The 23686-nt window shown below is 34.2% G+C and overlaps 3 protein-coding genes across 10 annotated transcripts; 1 reads left to right on the forward strand and 2 right to left on the reverse strand.

Moving 5' to 3' along the window:
* The first annotated feature begins 826 nt into the window (after nucleotides 1-826).
* Nucleotides 827-4782, forward strand: LOC116107954 (vacuolar protein sorting-associated protein 28 homolog 2). Of its 8 annotated transcripts, none has more exons than XR_004124571.1 (4): nucleotides 827-1066; nucleotides 1638-2422; nucleotides 2896-3003; nucleotides 4673-4782. XR_004124571.1 is itself a non-coding variant. In XM_031394236.1 (3 exons), exon 2 carries the CDS (start codon nucleotides 1781-1783, stop codon nucleotides 2408-2410), a length of 630 nt encoding a protein of 209 aa, XP_031250096.1. In that variant the 5' UTR covers nucleotides 827-1066; nucleotides 1638-1780; the 3' UTR covers nucleotides 2411-2422; nucleotides 3357-3770. The 8 variants fall into 8 exon arrangements, 2 of the variants coding, with proteins under 2 accessions (XP_031250096.1, XP_031250094.1); XR_004124569.1 differs by lacking the exon at nucleotides 4673-4782 and adding an exon at nucleotides 3311-3770; XR_004124570.1 differs by lacking the exon at nucleotides 4673-4782 and adding an exon at nucleotides 3335-3770.
* Nucleotides 4571-5604, reverse strand: LOC116107953 (syntaxin-124-like). Its single transcript, XM_031394233.1, has one exon. The coding sequence runs from the start codon at nucleotides 5602-5604 to the stop codon at nucleotides 4669-4671; it is 936 nt and encodes a 311-aa protein (XP_031250093.1). The 3' UTR covers nucleotides 4571-4668.
* Nucleotides 5605-6669: 1065 nt separating this feature from the next.
* LOC116107943 (B3 domain-containing protein Os07g0563300-like) lies at nucleotides 6670-18801 on the reverse strand. The gene is made up of 14 exons (XM_031394214.1): nucleotides 18467-18801; nucleotides 16458-16539; nucleotides 16237-16335; nucleotides 14812-15145; nucleotides 14322-14664; nucleotides 14061-14157; nucleotides 12590-12764; nucleotides 11655-11734; nucleotides 10948-10995; nucleotides 10592-10852; nucleotides 9716-9765; nucleotides 8665-8778; nucleotides 8021-8088; nucleotides 6670-7840 (listed from the first exon to the last, which is right to left on the reverse strand). The coding sequence occupies exons 1-14, from the start codon at nucleotides 18583-18585 to the stop codon at nucleotides 7068-7070; spliced, it is 2643 nt and encodes an 880-aa protein (XP_031250074.1). The 5' UTR covers nucleotides 18586-18801; the 3' UTR covers nucleotides 6670-7067.
* Between the last annotated feature and the right edge of the window lie 4885 nt (nucleotides 18802-23686).

Consider the following 23686-nt stretch of genomic DNA (forward strand, 5'->3'; position numbering starts at 1 on the left):
AAATTTACCTTTATTAAGGATTTTTTTATTTGGACCCGTAACATTAGAGACTTAATTATTTCTCATGACCCAATAAAATTTACCATTATTAAGGGCTTTTGAATTTTGATCTCACTCCCTCACAGATTTAATCAAATAACAAAATTTCTTTTGAGGTTTCAAAAATAATATGAATCCTCTTACTGTTAATAAGCTATTAGTATAGTATTATAATTTATAATGTCATTAACATCATAATTTTACAATTAAATGAATATTTATTTAATTGTCTTATAGTTTATTTTAACATCTAGTGGTAGAGATATTTTTATTATTACTATAATTGAAGGTGATTTTTGTTATTTAATTATTTTCAAAGGGGAAATGTTGTTAACTTGTTATTAATCCCTTAATAAATATTACAAAGTTATATTACTTCTATTTCTAATCGATACTAGAATCGCGTTACAGTTTTATAATATAAATATTTCAACTATAAGTATTTATATTTTACCATGATAAAATATAAAAATTATATAAAATAAGAATAATAAATTAAAATTGAAAAAAATCTATATTAAAATATCATTAATTTGAGGTTACTCTAGCATATGTTTTATATCATAGAAGACCAATACGGCCTAGACGAAAGTCAAAGCATCAAAAGCTCATTAAGGCTAATTCTGGGTCCAAAAGCTCTGATGGTGATATTACAAAAATTCAACGGACAAGAACCCTGCAAATCCATGAGTGACAATAAAGGCTCACTACACGACAACAGAACAGAAGAGAAAAGAAGGGGCTATGTGATGGTTATGGTTTCTGATTATCCCAACTGCTACACGCAGATGCCGTAAGCAATAATAATATACTCGAGCCCACACGCAAACTCCCCTGTCTTCTCTCTCTTCAATTTCCTCTTATTATTTCTCTTCTCTGCAACACCACACAGCCTCTTCACGACATTCAAAGCTGCGTTTCACTTCTCTTGTAAGTCCTTTTCAACTCCTTTCTTCTCTCCCTTCACTTAACTTTTTTATTTTACTTTTCGGTTCCTTCTGTTCTTTCGATTCGCCCATGATCTGAGGTAACAAGAACTCTCTTCTCCCATGCTTCCTTGTTCGGCTATTTTCGTTTCTAATTCTGGCTTTGTTTTTTTTTTTTAATTGTTTTTAATATTTATGATCTGTTTATTTGACTCTTCTAATCGCTTCGTGTTTTAATGTATGTTCTGTAATCGAAATTTTATTTTGCTTTCGGAAATTGTTTTCTGATAGCAGGTTTGTTCTTCTGTTGTGTAATTTATTCTTGAATGTGTTATTATTATTATTTTTTTTTTGTTCAACGTCTGATCCAATCTTATTAATCGAACTGAACCTCATGAAAAAATGTATCTTTATATATATATATGTTGAAATACTCTGTTATATGTTTGTATATGGGCAACTTAGCTTTAGTTTATGGATTATATTGTTCTCTTCTTTATTTGATTTTGTCTTTTTTTTTTTTTTTCCCCCTGTTTCTCCTTTCAGTGAAGAATCTGTATATTGTGATATGTTTTTTATATAGGCAAATTGCTATGGTTTACGGATTATATTGTTCTCTTATTTATTTGATTTTGTGTTTTGTGTTTTATTTATTTATTTTTTAACTTGCAGTGAAGAAGGTTAGTTCTCTTTGCGCGTGTCCCGTTCTCTTCTCCAATCCTCCACACTTTCAATCCGAAAATACCAAAAACTTTATCCAGCCTCAAACTATATATTACATATTAATTCATAGATATAGTTTTATATTTACCCAAATGGAGGTGAAGCTATGGAATGACAAGCGCGAGAGAGAGATGTATGAGAACTTTGCTGAGCTTTATGCTATAATCAAAGCTACTGAAAAGCTTGAAAAGGCTTATATTCGGGATATTTTAAGTTCAACTGAATATGAAGCTGAATGCCAAAAACTCATTGCCCATTTTAAAACCCTAGCCTCGACGTTGAAAGATACTGTCCCGAGCATTGAGCGGTTTGCAGATACATATAAAATGGACTGCCCAGCTGCTCTGAATCGCTTGGTTACTGTCGGGGTGCCTGCTACAGTGGAGCATCGAGCTGCTGCAGCTGCATCGACTTCCACCTCTGCTGCCATTGTTGCAGAATGTGTCCAGCATTTTATAACTGCCATGGACACATTAAAATTGGAATTTAAGGCGGTTGATCAGGTGTATCCATTGTTATCTGATCTATTGGGTTCGCTTAATAAGTTGAGTATTTTGCCTCCGGACTTTGAGGGGAAGACCAAGATGAAGGAGTGGATTTCAAGGTTGTCGAAGATGGGGGCTGCAGATGAGTTGACAGATCAGCAGGCACGGCAGCTACACTTCGATCTGGACTCGTCATACAATTCATTTATGGCTGCTTTGCCGAATGCTGGGACTTGATTGATGATTTGGTTAAGCTTGTAAAGATTTGTGGGAATGGTTCTTTTGTTCGGGATGTTCAATATATCAGATATTATGTTGTTTTTCAAGCAATTTGTTAGAACCTCGGGTATAACATGGAAGGATGATTACTAATTTTGTAACATTTATACTTTTGGGAATGACTGCCTTATTCCAGCATAACATGATATATTTGGTGCTGATCATGAAGGAGATTGCATTCCATGATTTATTATGAATATGGGTTTGGAATTCAATCTGGTTTGTCATGTTGATATTTAGTCACTTATCATTTTGGACAAATATGTAATGAATTCGCACCAGTATAAACACATGAGCTATGCTTGCATGGTACCATTTGTTCAATCAATTTAGTTGATTGTCTATGGTCGTATATCCTTTACTATCCTTGCAAGTGCTGGAAATTCTTTGTGTTAATTGATATTCTGTTTTGCTCTTTTTTTTTTTTTTTTTCATTTTAACAGAGCTTAATCCCAAATGAAATCTGACTTTGTCTCAACTAGTGTTTTGCAAAAGTACCATGATTTCTGGGAAGGCTGAGGAAAGATCTCAGAATCTCTGTTGATGAACAGGTGAGGCTATTGTCTCAATATATTGCATATTTAAATGTATAATTACTAGAATTTCCTCAAGGATTTGAGGTTTTTCATGTAAATAACTGTTGGAGAAACAGCCATTAACATTATTTTGATGATGATAGATGCTGATGCCATCAAATTCAATTTTCTGAGAATAGTCTAGCATAACTAGGTGAAAGATACAATATTCACATAAGTAAATTTATTTTAAGGAGTTTTACATCTTGTTATTGATTAGCATACAGTGTTTTTGTTTCTGAATGGAACTTTCTTTTTTCTTTTTTTCTATTTCCAATTTTAGGATCTTGACTTAATATGATAGCAGAAAATTGGGTATATTTGTGCAGTAACTTGCTTCTCATTAATGGCGGAAATGTAAGCTTTATCACTTCACTGGGAACCAAAATAAGCCAACTCAAGATGTCGGAGGCGTTGGCCCTCAGATGAATGGGGCAGTTTTTATTTAATGGTGTCTGTTTTGCTTTGTTAGTGTGTCATTCTTATATGTATGTTAATGTGTTTTGTCTTTTCAATACAAACCCAATTAAGAGAGTTCATTTATATTGAACTAGTCTTGCATGGGCAATGATCAATAACTTGTAAACCTGCTTTAGTTTGCTGTTAGGTTCATGTGATTGTTTGAGCTAGCTGCAGGTTCTTCATACTTTTGTTTGTGTGAAGGGAAAGGGAATATTAAGTATTTTTTTCAAGCTATTTTATAAGGCTTCTTGATATCTCGAAGCCAGGACTAATTACATCCAGTGTCCCCTTGTTTTGCTGAAACTGTGAAATCAGTGAGAATTAGCATCAAATAGCCATAGCATATTGTATATCCTTGTCTTGAAAAGCCATTGCTTTTTATTGATCAACTCCCTCTGCTGAGTTTATTATCGAACTTGAAAGAAAGAAGATGTTTTTTTTCTTTCTCTTTTTGGAATTTGGGTGTTGGGATTAAGCAGCAGAATCTCTCTCTATAATAAAAAACTGTCAGACAATTATGTAAGAGGCCATATATATATATATTGAAGTAGCTGAACAATAAACATCAATGACATTTCCAATGAAAGGAAGATTCTTAATTATTGCAATATAACAATACTTCATTATAGTCTATAGAGAAGAGTTGCAGACGTATCTTGCTTGGAATCTGTGTTCATAGAAACCATTATGCTAGTAGTAGTAGTTGTAGCTGGAACTCTGAATGTAATATTTACTTTCGCTGTGCCCTTCTACCAAACGCGAGATTCCCTCTTCAGATAATTAATGTTTTAGCAGTTTTTTAGATGCTGGGCCTTTTGGATGAGACTTATCAATGTAGCGTTGAATCTTTTTTTGCTTGTGTGCAATTTTGAAGCACGGATAACATCATTGCCCTGCACTACAATGAGAAAGAGGAGAACTCTTTACGTGTTAGTTCGTTATTAGTCAATTCGTAAAATGAGTTCCGTTTTCTTATATGAGTCTCATTTGTTCATCTGCAAGCTAACTGATAACGAGAGAAAGTTATTGGTGTAACATTATTGCTTTTATTTCCATTATTGTGAACTGAACAATGTACATGGTCAGTGGAAAGGAAAACAAATACTTTTATCTTGGTTTTGTGAGGAATTTGATTTAGAATTTCAGTAACGGCGTGAGCTCTTGGTTCCTTGCTTGTTTTCAGATTCTCATGAACATCAATGTACTATTAGTGAAGTTCCTCAGGAGCATTGGGAACAATGGCATTATAATAACAATACCGACAAGAACCGCAAAGAAACCAATGCAAGTCCATTGCCTTCTAGTCTTTTGTATTTGCTTGGCCTCTTGAACCTCTTTACTCACATTTCTAACAAATGAGTTTGCTTGTGTAACATGTCTTTTAATATCATTTATTTGGTGATTCTGATCTTCAACAAGAGCACCCATATCCAGAAATATCTCATGAAGCTCCATCAGATTCTTCTCCATCACTTTTACACCATCATGTCTCTCTTGAATTACTGATATCGTCTCTGAAATCTCGCCTCTCCCTTGATCCTTAATCGCCTTCTGCAATAAACTTTCGCTGTTACCACTCGACATTAACTCCTCAATCGTTTCTTCATCTGGATTTTGTCCTGTGATGGTAAAATACCTGCGTTCAATTGTTTCTTTATACTCGGATTGCACTCTGATTCTGAAATTTTGAAACTCATCCATCATATCCTTGAGCTTTTTTCTGAGTCCACTGACTACTGAAGTCCTGGTTCGATCAACTGATGAACCAGGACCGCAGCCTGGAATCTTCTGGCTAGCTGCGTTGGAGCGTTTCAAGGCTTTGAGCTTGCCCTTGATGAATTTGACTAGTTTCAGAACCTGCTGGACATCCGAGTCCATCCGGGCTCCAGTTACTTTCACAGTCTTGGTATTATGGGCAGTTTTGTTTTCTTCATTAGCTTCGTGCAATTTCTGATACAACATCTCAACATTTTTGATCGCACTCTTAACATTCTCAACATCTTCAAAGAATTTATCAAGTGTAACATTTTCCCTCGCGGCCTCCACATCATCCTCGTCCACCTGCTGGTTCTGATCCGTGTACTTTTTTAATGAATCTGAGAACAGATCATTCATCTTTGCAAAGTACTAAAAACAAGAGGAAAAAAAAAAAAAAAAAAAAAAAGAGCCATAGACTGCTAGCGTATGGCTTAATTTACATATATAGGTTTGATGTTAAAGCTTTTAGAGTGTGTAACTATGAAATGAATCTTGTTATTTCTACTCGGATTGATTGTGAGTGTTTGGGATGTTAATTGCAGTTGGTGTCACCTTGATCATGTAGTGCAGTGTAATGAATTGAGAAAAGCTGAATATTGTATTGGAGGTTATCAACTACCATTCCTTTCTTCATGGATTTCAAAACTTAATACCTAAAACTACAACAGGGTTTTTTAGTTATTTCAAAAGCCTTAGGGAGTGTTGTTTTTTAATCAAGCTCAGGGGAATTATTGTTGAACTATTACAAATGTATGGTTTGATCAGTTTGAGAAAAACTTCGTCACCATCCCTTTTCTTTAATATTTATATATTTTGTCGTAAAGTAATCTAAATACTTCCATGATTAGTTCTTATCTCTTTCCAGACCTTGAAAATTAAAGTTTTAATCATTTTATCAATGAATTAAAACAATTTGAATTATAGCATTAACACTATCAACTTCTAGTCATCCCAATTAATGAATCCTGTGCTTTAGTTTAATCATTTTCCCCTAGATGGGATTGAATAATAACTTCCTTCGAGGTTCTAAAATAACAAACCCCCTAATGTTAAGTTTTAGATGTTATAATAACAGTCGGAGACAATTGAATATATCAATAACTCTTGATAGTATAGTATTAACTACAATGTAATTTTTGTTATAATTTCAAACTTGAGAAAGTCTATTTCTTTAACTCTTTTATTTATACGGAATTTACAATTTTTGTTTAAGTAAAATTAAAATAACCGTTCTGCTAGACATGAGGAGCAAATTTCTGAATGGCACTGTAAAATCTGGTAATATTAACAAATGTCCAAATTAACCAGAAACTAAAGAGCTCATCATCAAGCAAAACAGAATACCCAACTAATTTCTCAAACAATAAGAGAATGGTTCATTCTTCAGACACTTGTTTGGCATTCAAACTACATTTTTTGTCATTTGTAACAAACAGGCACAGCTTCACTAGAAAATGTAATTTCTCTTTCAATGCTCAGCAAAAATTTGGCACATCATAATTACATTCTCATTGTCCCTCAAAAAGGCAGAAGGTGAGCTCCTAAAAAGTACATTAGCTTCAACCTACCACCCTTTCCTGATGCATTTTCGATCTTGTAATACTTCAAATATGCACTAATATTTCTGTAGGGGATGACATTATAGAATGCTAATCTGTAAGGTTATTGGTTTCCTAACCATGTCAGCTCATTTTCTGCCCCTACCCTCAATTTATGTACAAACCTGAAGCAGTAAAATGCCTACGGGGATGAACACATTATGAAAATTGTCCCCGCTGCATTTATGGTCAATATAGCCCAGCATAGATGATAGCTGCAGATTATCCATTGGCAGATATGGATGCAGAAGGTTTCATAGGCAAAGTACCATGATGGTCATTGTCAGCATCTTGATGACTAGTGTCAAGGGTGATGGTGTTGCCGATTTTTTCTCCTGTTCCACCACCTTGCAATGCCTGATTAACTGCAGAATTGCTATTGCTACCTGTTGACAATCTCTGATGCCTGAGATACCTCTCAGTGGCATCTTGGATCAGGGCCATCATGTTGACAGAATCTGCACCAGGCGATAGTTCCTCTTCTCGCTCTGGCTGGATATTTAGGTCAATTTGGCCTTTAAAAGGGGAAGTGGAGGATTTCATTTTGTTAGAGTCATCATCGGAACCCTCACTAACTATCTTTTTCTGGTTTGGGCTGCTATTTTCTGTCTTGCTGGACTGGAGGGGGTCATCATCCAATGGTTTATCAGGTAATGGCAGCTTCTGCTGCGGCTTCTTGCGTGAACTTTCTGCATCTTTTTCGGATTGTTTCTTCTCACGCCGCAACATAAGGGTGTGGAAACGGCGCTTCACTGTTTGGCACACATTACATGTGCATGTCTGCTTGTGTTTGGGCCCCTTCCCACTTGGGGGTTGAATGCACACAATGCATGAACAGCCAGGTCTATGCCGGGGATGCTTTGTAGTGGCCTGGGATGATGCTGGAAGTGCCTCACCTTCACCCATTATGGCTAGGTTGGCAAGCGTGTCAAGACCCTCTAAAGCTTCAACATTATCAGGTTCCTGTTTAGTGGCCTTCATTTTCTTAGAAGAAGCTGCCAATCACAGTAAAAAAGAACCGATCCAAATTGAATAGTTGGGAATAATTTGCAAGTAACAGCATTCAAACACATGATGCAATCATAAAACCATCAAAATTTCAGTTAATAAAGCTCATCTGCTGCTTGTGAGCCATGTAGATACAGCAATATAATTTTGTCCAAAGCAATTTTTACCTGAATTACAAGGTAGCAAATCTTCAAACTGTTCCCCTCTCACTTCTTGAGCTGCTGAACAAAAGGATCTGGCAACAGGGAGGATTCAAACACATTAATGAAATGCAAATACAGAAAAATATGCTCTCTATTCTAACTTTAAGCACCAACCCTGTTCAATATATCTTTATGCAGGGAAGCCCCTATGCTAACATGTGAAAAAGATAATATCTTGAGGCCGGAATTGGCACCTTCCTAACCGAAAGAGAGGAAGAAAGGAAAAACTATAAAAGGTCTTTTGAAACCACAATCAGTCCTAAACCACATAAAATCATCCTTAAACTGTACATCATAGAAGTAGCAATTTGATAACATGAACACCATGAAGGAATGAATTCCAATTCGGTCAAGAAAGCATACTCTTCAAACTGCATATTAGCAGCTTGCAGGGAATGTTAAATGGGACGGCTTTTTTACCACATTATAACTGGAAAATGAGGTTGAAGAGGCTATTGGAACATCCACAATCATGTAAACAGATGAAAATTCCCTCTCACACCAAAGGTTGAGGAGCAGTTGGTTTATATTTGTATGTTTGAAAATGAAGTACTAAAAATATCTGAAAATACACATTTTGAGAACATAAAAATGGATGCTATTTGTACCTTTCTAGATCCCATGTGTTGCCCGAACACGTCCACTTGGATGGAAGAAGAGCATTGGCAGGCAATTTGCGCCACTTGTGACAATCTTCACATTGAACCCATTGGATCTTTTCACTGACACAAAGTAAAAGATAATGAAATTTGTTTCGCTTGACATGACACAAATATGATAAGTCTATTTCAACTAAAATGCAATACAGCAGAACCTGAAAACTATAACTAAAAGGAAACATCCAACTGTTCAGTCGATATAGACAGAAAGAAAAGAGATGATCACAAAATAGCTAAGTTCACTTGATATTTGGACTGTGTATTCTGGTATGAAGCGTGATTTATGGAATTTAAGTCAAGAGTAAACTACAGAGAGCATGTTAATTTGCATCTATATTAGAACCCTAACCAACTTTAGCCATGCTCTCCTTCCTAACACCAGTAACCTTGTCTATTATCAACATAGTCATGTAGCTGATTTGGAAAAACCCTAGACCCAGTCTCTATGACCATGAAGCCAAACTTTTTCAGGTCAGTTTTACAAACTTAACCATGCTCTCAATTCATGTCAGGAACAAGGACAATATTGATAGTTCACAAAAATTTTAACTAGTCAATAAAGGCAGTTGGGGAAGATAACAGATCTTTATTCACAATGATGTCCGCCAAAATTTCTGTTATGTTGAAACCCTGAAAATGGAGCTCAGTGTCGAGCTGTAGAAATTTTCTGAGTGTCTAGATGATTCAACAATATAATTCCATGAATGTGAACAATTCCAACCCGTACAAGTTAGTTCTTCAAAATTTTGAAACAACATCCAGAATATAGAAACATAACAAATCTATATCAACTGAATATTATGCAAATAATTCCTTTTTCAATTATTTGTTGTACAAACAACAGAAAATTTATATGCTATATGTTACACAGCAGATACAAATATGATTGAATGAGCTACAAGCAAAAGTAAACCAAATTATAACCAAATAAAAGAAAATTATTTACACAACATTATTATCTTAGATACAAGCTCAAACTCTCAAAGATTAAGTAATTTACCCCATGTTATCTGTTGTAAATAATGTTGGCTTCCCCAGTATTGGTGCATCCTGTTATCAAAAAGGCATAAAATGTAAGAACTTTAGAACCAGGCAGCGAAAAAGTCATATCTAGACAGTCCAAATCATATGATAATATATGGTCCATTAATAAGACTTTTATAGATATTTCTTTTTATGACATTTTTTACCATCACAATATTCCTTAGAATTCTCTTAAATGAGGACAAGTGTCTCTTTGCATCCAAATAAAAGTTAATGTATCAGTGGCAGCATAGTTAAGTCTACAAGAAAAAGTTTACAGGTCTTGACTTAGTTTTTATGTGGCATTGTCAAGGGAGTGCAAAGCCCACTTCGTTATTCTTATTCACACACAGTAGAGATGTTGAAGATAATCTAACGCTCGTTATAATTTTTGCAGCACAACAGTTTATTTTTAAACTTAAAAATGAAATCAGCATTGAATTGTATATATAAGATACCGTGCCACCAAAAGTAACCTGATATGTGATAGAACTTCAGAAGACCTAGAAATCAAAAGCATCATGATCTTACCGACCAGGTTCCCCAGAGCACAAATTTCTAATATATATATCCTCTGAAAATGCAAGGGATCATGCAGGCAGCCTAACTAGAGTGGTCTTATACAAATTCATTAGGTCCTTCATGGTAAGTCCTCATTCATGCCACATCAGCATAATGTGATTCGTGCTCTGGGAAACTTAAAAAGCAAACATTTGTCAAAACCAAAATCACAGAATACAAGAAACCTATATCTTGTCACAAGCAAAGGCAACAGCAAACATTAAATCACATGTGACTAAAGAAAAATGAAATAATAACTGCTAATAACAAGGAACACAGTTAAAAATGGTACCTCATACTCCTCAAACTCATAACCTTCAATCACCACAACAGTAGGAACATTATTAGGAGGACGAAGTAGTCCTTGAGCTTCTTCCCATGTCAGCTTCAGCTCTATCTGGTCCTCAGTTTCAATTTTTGGGCGCTTATTCTTTGAACCCAACGCGGCGTTCTTCCGCTTTCTAGGGATTGAAGATTTCGCTGCAAGTGCTTCTGTTGCTATATATCCCGACTTATCAACCTTAGACCATGAACTAGGATCTGGCAGTTCAACCTGATTGATTTATGAAAAGCTAGGTAATATCAGCAATCTTTTAAATGACAAATAGTCAAAGCAATTTCATCAGTTTTAGTTTTGGTACTACTAACATCTCCATTTGTGGAAACTCCAGCGAGAGTCTTATTTGCTTCATTGTCCTGGCAAGTTGAAAGTAGATGTTAATTATTGACATGTACAAGAAATTGTCACAAACTATTTTCAATTGCTCTACAGCTACTAACTTTACTATGAACAATGACAATTTAAGACCAAAGACCAATTTCAGTGGTGGATTGCAAACTAGCAATTCCTATCTCACTTCAGGTAAATTATGCCTTGACATTCAATTTGTGTGGACTCATAGGTCCTCTTCCTGACCCGTGACCCGTGACCCGCACTCCTACCCCCACCCAAAAAACTTCATAATGTTATCTTATCTCTGAATATTTTCTGTAACTAACACTGCATTAAATAAGAAAAAATAAACAGATCCTGTATCACAAAGAAAATGTATACAAACTGAAAACTTCCGAAGCTTTGGAGACATGTTGTATAGCTGTACTGTCCACAGATATTAAGCACAAATTTGAGCTAGAAAGAGTCACAAATTGGCATTCTTAAAAGTAAAAACCAAATTTAAAATGAACACAAAATCACTGCATAGACTCATAACGGCATCTTTAAACACCATCAAGAACGGAAAAAAAAAGAAAAAAAAAGGAAGACTTTTGTTAACCACACCCATTGGCTATTACCATTAGCCTCTAGAACTTATCAAAAGTATAAAATTGTAACAAAGATACTAAGTGGCCCAAACCTGATCAGATGCTTGATTAGCTGAGGCCTTTCTGAATCCCATGACCAATTTCCCTTCAGGCTCTAAACGGCTAAACGTTACTGAGGAAACAGAATAAAATCTCAGTTCCAAAACCAGATAACCCATGAAGCATGACAAACTAAGTTGCACGATGATGACTACACTCATGTGGAAAATAGAATACATTAAGAGTATTTATGACAAAACCCCATGCCCAGGCCCAGGCCAAGGCTGGGCCCCTGGGGCTTTATGCCTGGATTTAAATTTAAATTAATTATTATTAAAGTTAATTAATACTTATATTGTGTATAATTATTATTATTATATATATAAATATTATTTAATAAAACCAGGCCCGGGCCAGGTATATATCCTGGGTTGGGCATTTTTGCCATCCTTATTAAGAGGAGNCAAACTAAGTTGCACGATGATGACTACACTCATGTGGAAAATAGAATACATTAAGAGTAGTTAAGACAAAACCCCATGCCCAGGCCCAGGCCAAGGCTGGGCCCCTGGGGCTTTATGCCTGGATTTAAATTTAAATTAATTATTATTAAAGTTAATTAATACTTATATTGTGTATAATTATTATTATTATATATATAAATATTATTTAATAAAACCAGGCCCGGGCCAGGTATATATCCTGGGTTGGGCATTTTTGCCATCCTTATTAAGAGGAGTGAAACAAGTAGACAAGAAAAATAAAAACAAAGCAACATCTAGATGTTTGATTAGATCTTAAAACCATCCATGTAAAAAATCCAGTAAAACCCAAGCAGCTGATAAAGTAAAAGTCCAAAGAGCTTCCAAGAACAAAATTGACAGCAGGTAAGGCACATGCGGAGTGTAAGCAAGAACAAGATCTTCCAAGGCAAAAAATACAATAAAATAAAATTTAATAATACTTGTCCGTGATATTGTTCAATTACCTATGTCACCTGCTTGCAATTGCATGTTCTGTATGCAAGGAGTAACCCCTTCCAACACATACATTCTACTATTATTATTAGGCCAGAAGCGAAACTGAAATATCCACTCCTTGCCTTTTGAATCCTGGACTTTAAGAGGCAAACCTTCAGGCTGAGAGATTGGTGGGAAATAGGCCTGTATCAAGGCGAATGCATGTTAGATAAATGATTGGATGCAAATTTAAGGGAAAATACTACTTCTATAAATTTAGCAAGGAGCTAAAATGAATTCGCATTAATAGTTGATAAGTAATCCAATACAATTCATCTAGCTGTATAAATCTCATGCTAATGATGAGTTCCAGAAGAGTTTAGTGGATTTTTTGACACACTAAACTACAATATCACATAAATCAGGAAGATTTTCTATAACAATTACACTGGTTATCACCAGTATAAGACATAGAATAGCTACAAGACCAACCTATAACAGCTAGATAAACAGAGATATAACTGTAATTTTCACCTATCCAAGTCTTCATGGTTATTTAAGGATTATTAAATATGAGGGTAGAACTTAAGTGTCCAAAAATATTAAAATCATAATGATGTTTACATCATTATTATTTTATCACTCTGAGATTTCCTTTTCAAAGAGAGTTCTCTGCCTCATGAAGCAAGGAGGCGACTTTTATAATTTTTTCTTGACTGCTGAGCCAATGCTGTGAAGATTATCTTGTTCTGCTTACATACAAATCTATAATCTTCTACAGTGATCAATAACGATTTAATCACCCCATCATAGCAACAATCGTGTAATTTAATGAACCAAATGAAAAAACTTACAATAATGCGTCCTATATATATAACAGGTAAAAAGGATATTCTAGTATATGATGATAACTCCAACACCAAAAACAGAGAAAAAGATGAAATAGGACAAATAATGATAAAACTGCAAGCACAAACCAAATACGAAGGATCTTCCAATCTAACCCCTCCACATCCACCATTAATAGGTTGACACTACCATTAGGCACGCCCACATCGAGAGGCACAATTAAGCCCACAAGTCTAATAGTGAACTCTTTTAACATACCAGACTAGTCTTATGATCTATCCTTGACAGAGAAACCTTCCAAGTTGCATGAAGAAAGAAACCCAATTGAAAGCATCATATAATCAGGAAAATATGCACGTTTATTCCATCAATATTTGCATTAAGCATCACAGAGGCGAATTTCAACAATAACTAAAAATGTATTTCAGTTCTATGCATTAACCATAGTGATCACCTCAAAAAACAATTGGAAAACCAAGAATATCTTGTAACTAATACAGATCTAAAAAAGGTAATCCAGTACACACATAACCAAAGTCACCACGTTAACAAACAACTGGAAAAATAGGAATATCTTCTTAGTAACACAGAGAGCTTGAAAATGAAAAGTTGAATAAAAAGAGAAGCCAAGCTGGAGACATAAGAACTCACCTCTGCACATTTTTTAGGAAGCACCAAACGTCCAATTCGGCCAGCATCACTTGCACTCAACATTTTCTCAAACAAAGGAGTGATAACAGAATTTGAACTTTGGTAAGGTTAAGGTTCCACGAGGTTCTCTTTACACAATACAGCAAGAAATAAGAATTCATATTTTCATTTTTCAAATAGCCTCAACAACCATGTTATGATAAATAATATCATGCACTTACAAGCTAATCATTAAGAAACCCTTCCAAAATCAAAGGATACTCTCCAGAGATCTGCTGCAGATCTTGATCAGTGAACCTAGGCCAGTACCGAGGAAGTAACTGATTTCTTCCACGGGCATCTACCCGGGGCCTTCCATTGCGAATTTGAGTTTCACCCATTGAATCAAGTCCATTATGTGAATTACCATGAATTTGCTTCACCATAGACGGTTGAAGGACTGGTCGCAAATGAGCTCCAGAGATCCCCAGTTGACCATTTGTTTCGTTTGGAGATGCATAAGGTGCAGCCAAACCAAAATGTGTAGTAGATGGATCATCCTTCAAAGAGGAAGGCTGATGGGGTTTATTTAAACATGCACTAGGTTGCTCCTCGCAATTAATTCCTGCAACACAGTATCAAGTCAGGTTTAGCAACCACTTTTATATGCTTTTTCTGCTGGACATTTTCTCCAGCATGGAAGAAGCATTGCAAGTAACCAGTATGATGTAGTTCTGAAGTGACATACTAAATGCAGGGAAACAATTTGAACCTGTATTTCCATTCTCAAGTATATCCCTTGAAGCACCCTTAAGTCCTCCATTCATCAGCCTTTCAGAAAAATCATCAATTTTCCTTTTCTCCAAGGAAGGGGCAGTTAATCTTTCACCAGCATTGAGTCTGTCAATGCTGGTAGATAAGTCAACTTCATAGGACACTCTTGGATGCAATTCAGACTGAGGAATCGAATTGAATAGAGTGGGTGCTTGCCGCCAAGGTACAGGACCTGAACCAGCTAACTGAGTCCAATTTTTGACAGAAAGGTCTTTAAGTCTCTCAGGTAAAGGCATTTGATAAAATAAAGGTGGCCATGAAGGATTTGGTGCCTGACATACATCATATAAAATGAAAAGAGAGTCTCAGTAACAATTTTACCCCAAAGCTATAGGAACATAGTCAATAATATCATTTGTTTTAAGTAGCACACAAGCAATTCACGTCAAGAACTAGAAAGAAAAAATCCTAATGAAGAGATTTCCCTTGTTTATGCATTAACTCAAATATAAGCACAGTAAAATTGCACCACAATTCAATTAAACCAAAATGGTTCTATGCCAAAGCAAAAGAAAAAAAACAAAAAACAGATACACACACATGCATACAGGTATTCCAAATTTGTGATAGATTATTCTGATAGATAAATTTAGCAAAGTTTTAAGAAAATGGCATAAAAATCAATGCAGATATAATACTTCGATTAATATTTTGAACAAATAGAGTGATAGTTTGGTATGTGCAACAGCAGCTGGATAATAGGTTTGTAAGATTTAACAGAGAACCAAAAATGAGAATTAATCATATCCATCAAATTAAAACCTTTGATGATCACCTCCATTTCCATCTACTCTTAAGTATACAGCATGCACACTCCTTTTATAGCACATTCTCACCCCCACTATCAGAAACATTGACTCCAAACATCTTGCGTGACAATTTTTTTTCATCATAAGGAAAAATAAATCAATGAACACCCTATTATTACTGCAAGGCAGCTCCTTACCCTCCAAACCATCCTTAACATCATTATCCAAAAGCCACAACCTCTTCACTCACTATACCTCAATGAACAGAACCTTAATTAATCAGCCATTCTTTGCAAGTACTGCCAGCAGATATGCATACTTACCCTAGCTAAAGTGAAGCAAGCAATGCAAACTCTGAAACCAAAATTTCCTCCATTAGCATTCCATTTGACTGATAAAAAATGATTGGACTTGTCCAAATTCAAATCATACAACATTGGTAGAGTTTATTAAAATACAAAAAATCAATGAAACAGTTTTAACCAAAATATTTTTAGTATCATCAATAAGACTTAGGAAAATAAATTGTCAGTATCCAGAAATGGCATAATGAACAAACTATATAGCCAAAAAAAATTATAAACATAATGCAAATCAGCCAAATTCATCCTTACCAAAAGGACATTTTTTCTTGCACATGTCATGCACTCAATTCCTCCAGCATCTAACAATGTAAATGCATTAACTGAAATAATACATCCACAATGAACCCGCTGCAAGGTAAGTTTCAACATGAAATGAAGAATCAGTATAATCCAAAACTGAAATTTGGAAGACAGAAGCCACATATTTAGTACATGACACTAAAAGAGCATGGAAACCATGTTTTGCTCACCTTGCTACAAGTATCACAAGACCTCCAACCAGAAGCATTCAAATGAAAAGTATCACAAAATCTTCCCTCCTCATAAATAGAACTAGAGCCACAAAAAACAAGAATCAAAAAGAATAATCATCACAACCTAAAAAACATCACCACAAAACACAAAACACAAAACATTTATAAAATTATTGAATATGCAATATAATAGAAATTAAATAGGCTAAGAACAAATTTACACCATGGAAAAGTTAGTTATGAGTTGAACCCCAGTAAACTAGTATAATAATCCCTAATTTCAGACCCCCTCCCCTGAAACCTAATAAAAACCAACAACAAAAAAATTAAAAATAATAATAATTTTAAAGGACAAAGATATTGACCCACAACAATTAAGGCAAGATTGGTCCAACATTAAACTCGAAATTAAAAAGGGACAATGAACAAATACATAGATGAGAATAGTCTTCAGGGTGAGAAAAACAAAGTAGATATTACGACCACAATACAAAACCTCAACATTGAATTTGCCTATCTTAAATCTAAATCATGGTAGCTCCAAAGCATTTTTATTGCTTGAAAATATATGTGCACTCTTAGGGCCTAAACTAACAATTCTTTTACTAGTGCACAAACAAAAATTACATTTCACAAGGCAATTAAGCATGTAGATTTTTGACTTTTTGTTGCAATTAACATGTCCATATGTTAACATTTCCGAGGCAATTTAAACAAAAAATAAAACAAAGTACCCAAAATGACTGTAGAAAAGGACAATGAAACTCACAAATCGCACTCAGCATGAAAAAACCAGTATGTGAACCTTTACAAACAATGAAGTTCATGGCAAAGAAAAACTTTATTTAGCGACATATGTCTTAGCTGATAGACTACAACCAAGACACTAATGTCTTGCAAATGGTTGGCAAGGAAGGAGTTGAATCATTGCTCGAATAGGCTTTCTGAAAAACAAAAAATATTATCCTATGCATTAAATCATTTACACTTACCTAAAGTATTTCCAAGAACACAACCATGTGAGAACAAATTATTGCAAAAATGGTTTGCGTCCTCTAGTTGCCTATTTATACAAATTACCTCAATGGAAATATTTTTTTTTTTTCCTACAACAATAAATACGTTAATGAATCACACAATAAACACATATCATTAATGGTACCGAATTCACAATACATACATATCATTAACGTTGCCCTGTATATGCTAATCCAGAAAATGCACTGAACAAAACTCTATGCATGCTCTTACTGTACAAGAAATGTCAGTGCTCAGAAGTTAATGTGCACCACATAACATATGTCACCATTCCCATCCACTACATCTTTTAAAATCATTTTCCAGCTCCAACCAACAATCAAGAAAATTATTTTAGTTACAGGGAAGGCAATTCATAATCACAAACCAGTTTCAATTTTTTTTTTTTTTTTTTTTATTTTGATGAGAAAACTGGCTCTCAATTTTTTTTTCCTCCTTTGAAGATAAAGTAACTTAGCTTAACATTTTGAAAGATAGCAAACATTCTTCCAAAAAGTCTAGGTCTTTATGGTCAGTAATCAAGTACTATTGATAACTCAACTTAAAATGAACATGACTCAAAGTCGTCTTCAAGCTTTTATCTAACACCCTAACACTGACCACATTCCATTTGAGCGAACAAAATTTAATTTTTTTCAAAAAAAAAAAAAGAGTCGATTGATTGTATTTTTTCAGTCCAAGAGACCACTCTACTTTCTACAATAAAGCGTGACATGCATATATTCAAACAAGTCAATACCTAACTTCATACATAGCACCAAACATACATAAACCAAAATCCAATTTTTATTTTCAAATTCATCCTCCCAGCATACCCAATTTCAAGCCAAACCCAAAATTCATAAATTACCAAAACCCCACAAAGCCACTATCTTTTTTTCGCCATAACCCAAAACACACAAATTCAAACCAAATTCAACCCAAACAATCAAGAGAGTCAACAAAGACTAAAAAATATTTCAGCTCACCCGCATCGATCACACAGCTCCGCCAACTCGCCGCCACGTAAAAGCCAGCCTTTCCTCGGCCGCTCCGATTTCAACTCCTTACACTCTTTGTTAAAACAAATCTTCGACGAAGACGACATCGAACAACAACAAAAACGAAACAACCTCAAACGCTCCAAAAGCAAAACATAAACTCAGAAAATTCTCACAGCTCACCGCCGTCCAATGAGTAAAAATAAAAAAACTACAAAAGGGGTTTGAAATGGCTGATCTGCAAAACAATCACTCGAACAAACGGCTTTTGGAGAGGGGTTTTAGTTTTCAGAGAAATATTAATAATAATAAAGAGACAGTATTTATTTATGCGTTTGTTTATTTATATTTATATCTGCGTGCGTGTTTATGTATGTACATATTTTTATGGTCTTTTTTGTCCTTGTTTCAGTTCAATTTAATTGGTCCAAAATAATCCTAAAATTATCTGAACAAAGATATATCTGTACTCTCCTGAGCAAACAAGACGGGAGGCATTTCCGTCATTTCCCTACAGTTTGACTTGTGGTGTACTCGCAGTGATTTTAGGAAACTCCCGCATGTGCAGACACGACAGAGAGTACGATGAATTTACGTACTCGAGTGAGTAGGGAACTTGGTGATTATTTGTAAGGTAATGTGATAATCATGCATGGTCCCGCCGCGGAGGTCATGCAATCACGTAACGCATAGTTTCTAAGACACGCGCGTTATGTTTTGTTACGACTTACGACTTCGTTTTGTTGCTTGTTTTTCTGGTTTTAATCAGTCTAGTGAGCTTACAGACTCCGGCCCCCCAGGTATAATTACACGGTTCCCTCTAAAGTTTCTAAGATGATAAAAACCCCCCTCACAGGGTGTTAAAATATACAATAATAGAATAATTTGATAAATATTTATTAACTTCTGATAGTGTAAGTTCTGACAATTCATTGACTGTTCACTGTCAGTAGAAGAATTTTTGCTATTTGAGAAACTTTAGGAGAATTTTTATTAGGAAAATAATACAGTCACCGACGGTAGTGCACCGAATTTGTGCATCGGATGACGTGACAAAATCCTAACCATTGATTAATATTAACTTAATATTAATCAATGGTTAGGATTTTGTCACGTCATCCGGTGCACAAATTCGGTGTACTACTGTCAGTGGCTATAACATTACTCTTTTTATTATTATATCAAACCTCAAGAGTTTGTATAATGGGCAATATTACATTTACAACTTAATTTCATAAATTTTCTCTTACAACTCCGACATGATAATTCACAATTGGCCTGTTTGTAACAGGTCTCACTAATTCAATTACGGGTTTTGTCTGTCTAATTGTGAGTTATTACGTCAAAATTGTGAGAGAAATTTTATAAAATTAGGTTATAAACTAATATTTATTGTGGTATAATTTTAGCTCTAGTTTAGTACTAATAGTTGGATGTAAAGAGAGTGGCATAGAGTTTCTTTAACAACCATATGTGACTTAATTATAGTTGGTACAATTAGAAGTAAAAGTGTTTAACATGCAAAGTGGGGTCGGACGTAGCGGTTGAGTTGATGTGATGAAAAATGTTGGCGTTTTGAGGAGGTTAAAATCGTGTGCAATAGATATAACATAGAACTTAGGTGGAAGTGGGTGTTAAATTTGATGGAAATTAATTTATTGAAGTGTGACAGAATAGTTGTCAAAGTGAGGGATGTGGTCCAAATGGATAATATTTGTTAATTAATGATATGCGTAAGTTTCTGTTTGGCATTGGGTTGAATAGATGAGGTGGATTTGTCTCCAATCATGATTCCAAGAGTTTCAAGTCTTCACATTCATTGCGTGCCATAAAAACCTCGGTACCACCACAAGTTTCACATTTTATTCACTTATCAACTATGGTTAGATGAGATATTTTGGTTCTTCTTGTAGTATATTTTCTTCTTTTAACAAGTTACCTATCACCTGTCCCCTCAGCTCCTAATATATTCAAAGTACTAAATAATTTTAATTAAGTATAAACAGTTATTTCTTAAGAACAAATGATGGTTTGTTTGACTCTTACTTATGAAAGAACACCCGTTCATTAATAAAGAATTATTATTCATAATCCTAAAAGATTGGTCTACCGGTTAAGAGATGTGTTCTTTTTCTTAATTTTCTTTCTGGATTCAAACTTTGGGGTCACCTACCTCAATATATAATTATATCTTACCCTATTTATTAGGTTTGTAGAGTATTTAATAGACCCCAGAGATTAGTTAAAGTGCATATAAACTGACCCAGACATCTAATTATCCAAAAAAAAAAAATTGTTCCTTACGAAGAAACAACTATTCCTTATAATTGAACGGTCGTTCGTCTCTAAGGAACGATCATTCGTCTCTAAAGAACAGTTGTTTGTGTTTAGTCAAAATTATCAGTTAACGTGATAATGCCAATTTTGTTACCACATTAAGGATATAAGAGAATGTTGTGAGATTGGATTGTAAACGTAATATTTTTATAACTGAAAATGTAATTACGAATAAGGAATACGGAGTTTTACTAGTTTTATAGAACAAACAAAGTTTGTGAGAAAATAACTATGGATTACACTTTAAGTTAGTGTAAAAAAATTAGAATTGTTTCTGCTCATTAATAAAGCATTAAATGAGACATGGGTTTATAATATTATATTTTTGTATATCCGTATTGACATTACTAATGAATTTCTTTATCATTATATAAATTGATTATATTTAATTATATTATATATAGTCTTTTTTTATTATATGGATTTATTTTGGTTCAGTATTTATATTCATATTTTCAATCCTATTCTACAAATATAGTTTGACACATTATTTAAGAGATATTACTATATTTTTTTAATTACTTTAGACCTCTTAAGCTTATTAATTTCATTAAATACCCTTGGAAAAAAAGTTTAAAAATTAACAAAAACACCCCCATCAACCCATACTTGTCAGATTCTGGCAACCATCGTCAGTGGTAGCCAGAATCTGTATAACGGCCTACCTGCTGACCAGAAATGGTCAGAAGTTTACCGATCTGGCCTTTAGCGATGGCCAAAGAAATGATCGTCGTTGACGGTCAATGACAGCCAAATCTTGGCGATCGTTGACTGAAAACGACGGCCATATCTTTGGCCGTCGCTGACGGCCAAAGATGAACTTCTTTTGATGTTTTCCAACCATTGACGACAATATTTAGCCGAAGATTTGGCCTTTTCTGACCAGATCCGTGGTGGATCTGGCCAAAAAAGGCCATAGCGTAACGAAATTTTTCGACCAGATTCTGGCGGTGGTGGCCAGAATCTGGTACTGCAGGTGGTGAGGGTGTTTTTGTTATTTTATATATTAGGGTGTTTAATTAAATTAACAAACCTAGGGTATTTTTCATAAATTTTTAAATTTTATCTCGTAATATTCCCCTATCCAACTACCCAATATTATTTCCAAAATACTATCCAAAATAATAAACCAAACGCACCCTTATTTATTTATTTAATTATTATTGGATAAAGATTGTTATACAATTAATCTTACAAATTTTCTCTTATAATTCTGTGATGATAGTTTGTAATAGGTAGACGTAACTCATTTATAAACTGTCATATCGGGGTTGTAAGAAAAAAATTGTAAAATTAAGTTATAAATATAATATTATCTTTTATTATTACTATCTTTTTTGCGTGTTAGTCTCGGAGCCTTTTAATATTTGTAAAATGGAAAAGCCCATGTAAAAGGATGACGTAAACTTACCAATTGTAGATTGAAGTTTCAAAGCTCCGGACTGCATGGAAGCTACATTAAAATTTCACTTCAAACTGAGTGGTTAGTTTTTACGATAAACATCATAGAAATTTTGAAGAAATATTCCAGGTATTCTTGCGTACACATCTAATTAAAATACAAGAAAAATAGAAAATGACAGACTCCTTAAAACTTGGATTTATTATACTCGGGGAAGCACATTACAGGCCTGGAAAACTCTAGACAAAATTGATCAACAAGAGGAGCATAGATTGAAGATTTTAAGGTTCATTATGATAAAAACTAAACTCTTAAGCCAAAAGCTATCTCTCGACTACATCTAATAAATTATATATATATAACAATGTTCTTTGAGTTCGACTTGATGCTTGGATTTCTCATTTCCTTTTCTAGGTGAAACCTAACATCTTCACAATCTAGTGTGCCATGACGGACACCCACATGTAATACTTTCTCTTAATTCTTGCCCTATCCATGAAATTACATATAATATATAGCATCATATTTGTATACATAGTATAGGCAATGTGGTTTTCAGTTTTCCACAAAAAAATTCGAAAATGATGTTTTATTACTGAAAAAATAAGATTACTAGTGAAATAGATTACTTGAAATATTATTTTATTTAAAAATCTAGCTAAAACATTCCAACCACAAAAAAATTTAAAATTTGACAAAATAACCCCGATCACCCAAGACAAGTGCCGGCCGCCGCACGATTGGCCAGATCTAGTAGGTTGTGCGTCATTTCGGTGACTGACAATTGTCTTGGGCGGCTGGGGTGTTATGTAAATAGTTTTTAGATCATGGGCATTATTGTCCAAAAAAAAAATAGTTCTTAGCGGTAAAATTGTAACGAAATTAAGATAAATTTTATGTAAAATGAGGGGCATTTTTGTCAAAGAAATTAATTTATGAGGTCATAGAAGTCATTTTGCACAATTGAACTAATTATTATTTGATAAACATTTGAGGTAAATGTGTTCGAAATGATATTTAATTAAGGCAAAATAGGTATAAAATTTAGATTACTATAATAATATTTTAATAACACCCCTCAAAATGGTAATTTAATTATCTCATATTTTATTAACAGTAAATATTATTTGTATTAAAAGATTATAAAAATATTTTATTACTTAACAACCCAACAAACCAATCTTGAAAATTAAAGAAAAATTATGGAAATAATTAACCAATCGCAAAATGTTATTAACATAGAATTAGAATATGTACATAGTCATAAGTGATAAGACAATTAACAAGGCGTATATATTCGGAAATTTTTATCGATCATTCCACCGCAGCTCAAGTGTAGTGTATATATATAAATAGATTTTATTTAAATTAATTTTCTTGAAGATTGTGAAGTGAGGGAGGCCATACCTATGTGACGTCAACTTTTCCTCTTTCAGATCCTTTTATCTTTATTCAATTTCATTCGCTTG

The sequence above is a fragment of the Pistacia vera genome, unplaced genomic scaffold, assembly GCF_008641045.1.
Source record: "Pistacia vera cultivar Batoury unplaced genomic scaffold, PisVer_v2 Contig550, whole genome shotgun sequence".
Taxonomy (NCBI): Eukaryota; Viridiplantae; Streptophyta; class Magnoliopsida; order Sapindales; family Anacardiaceae; genus Pistacia; species Pistacia vera.

What these genes read in the sequence shown, in the direction of transcription:
- LOC116107954 (XM_031394236.1), top strand. Translation starts at nt 1,781, where the DNA reads ATGGAGGTGAAGCTATGGAATGACAAGCGCGAGAGAGAGATGTATGAG.
- LOC116107953 (XM_031394233.1), bottom strand. Translation starts at nt 5,604, where the DNA reads ATGAATGATCTGTTCTCAGATTCATTAAAAAAGTACACGGATCAGAAC.
- LOC116107943 (XM_031394214.1), bottom strand. Translation starts at nt 18,585, where the DNA reads ATGTCGTCTTCGTCGAAGATTTGTTTTAACAAAGAGTGTAAGGAGTTG. An exon ending in GAGCTGTGTGATCGATGCGG is followed by an intron (nt 16,540 to 18,466) that starts GTGAGCTGAAAT and finishes TTGTGGCTCTAG; the next exon opens with TTCTATTTATGAGGAGGGAA. An exon ending in CTTGTGATACTTGTAGCAAG is followed by an intron (nt 16,336 to 16,457) that starts GTGAGCAAAACA and finishes CTTACCTTGCAG; the next exon opens with CGGGTTCATTGTGGATGTAT.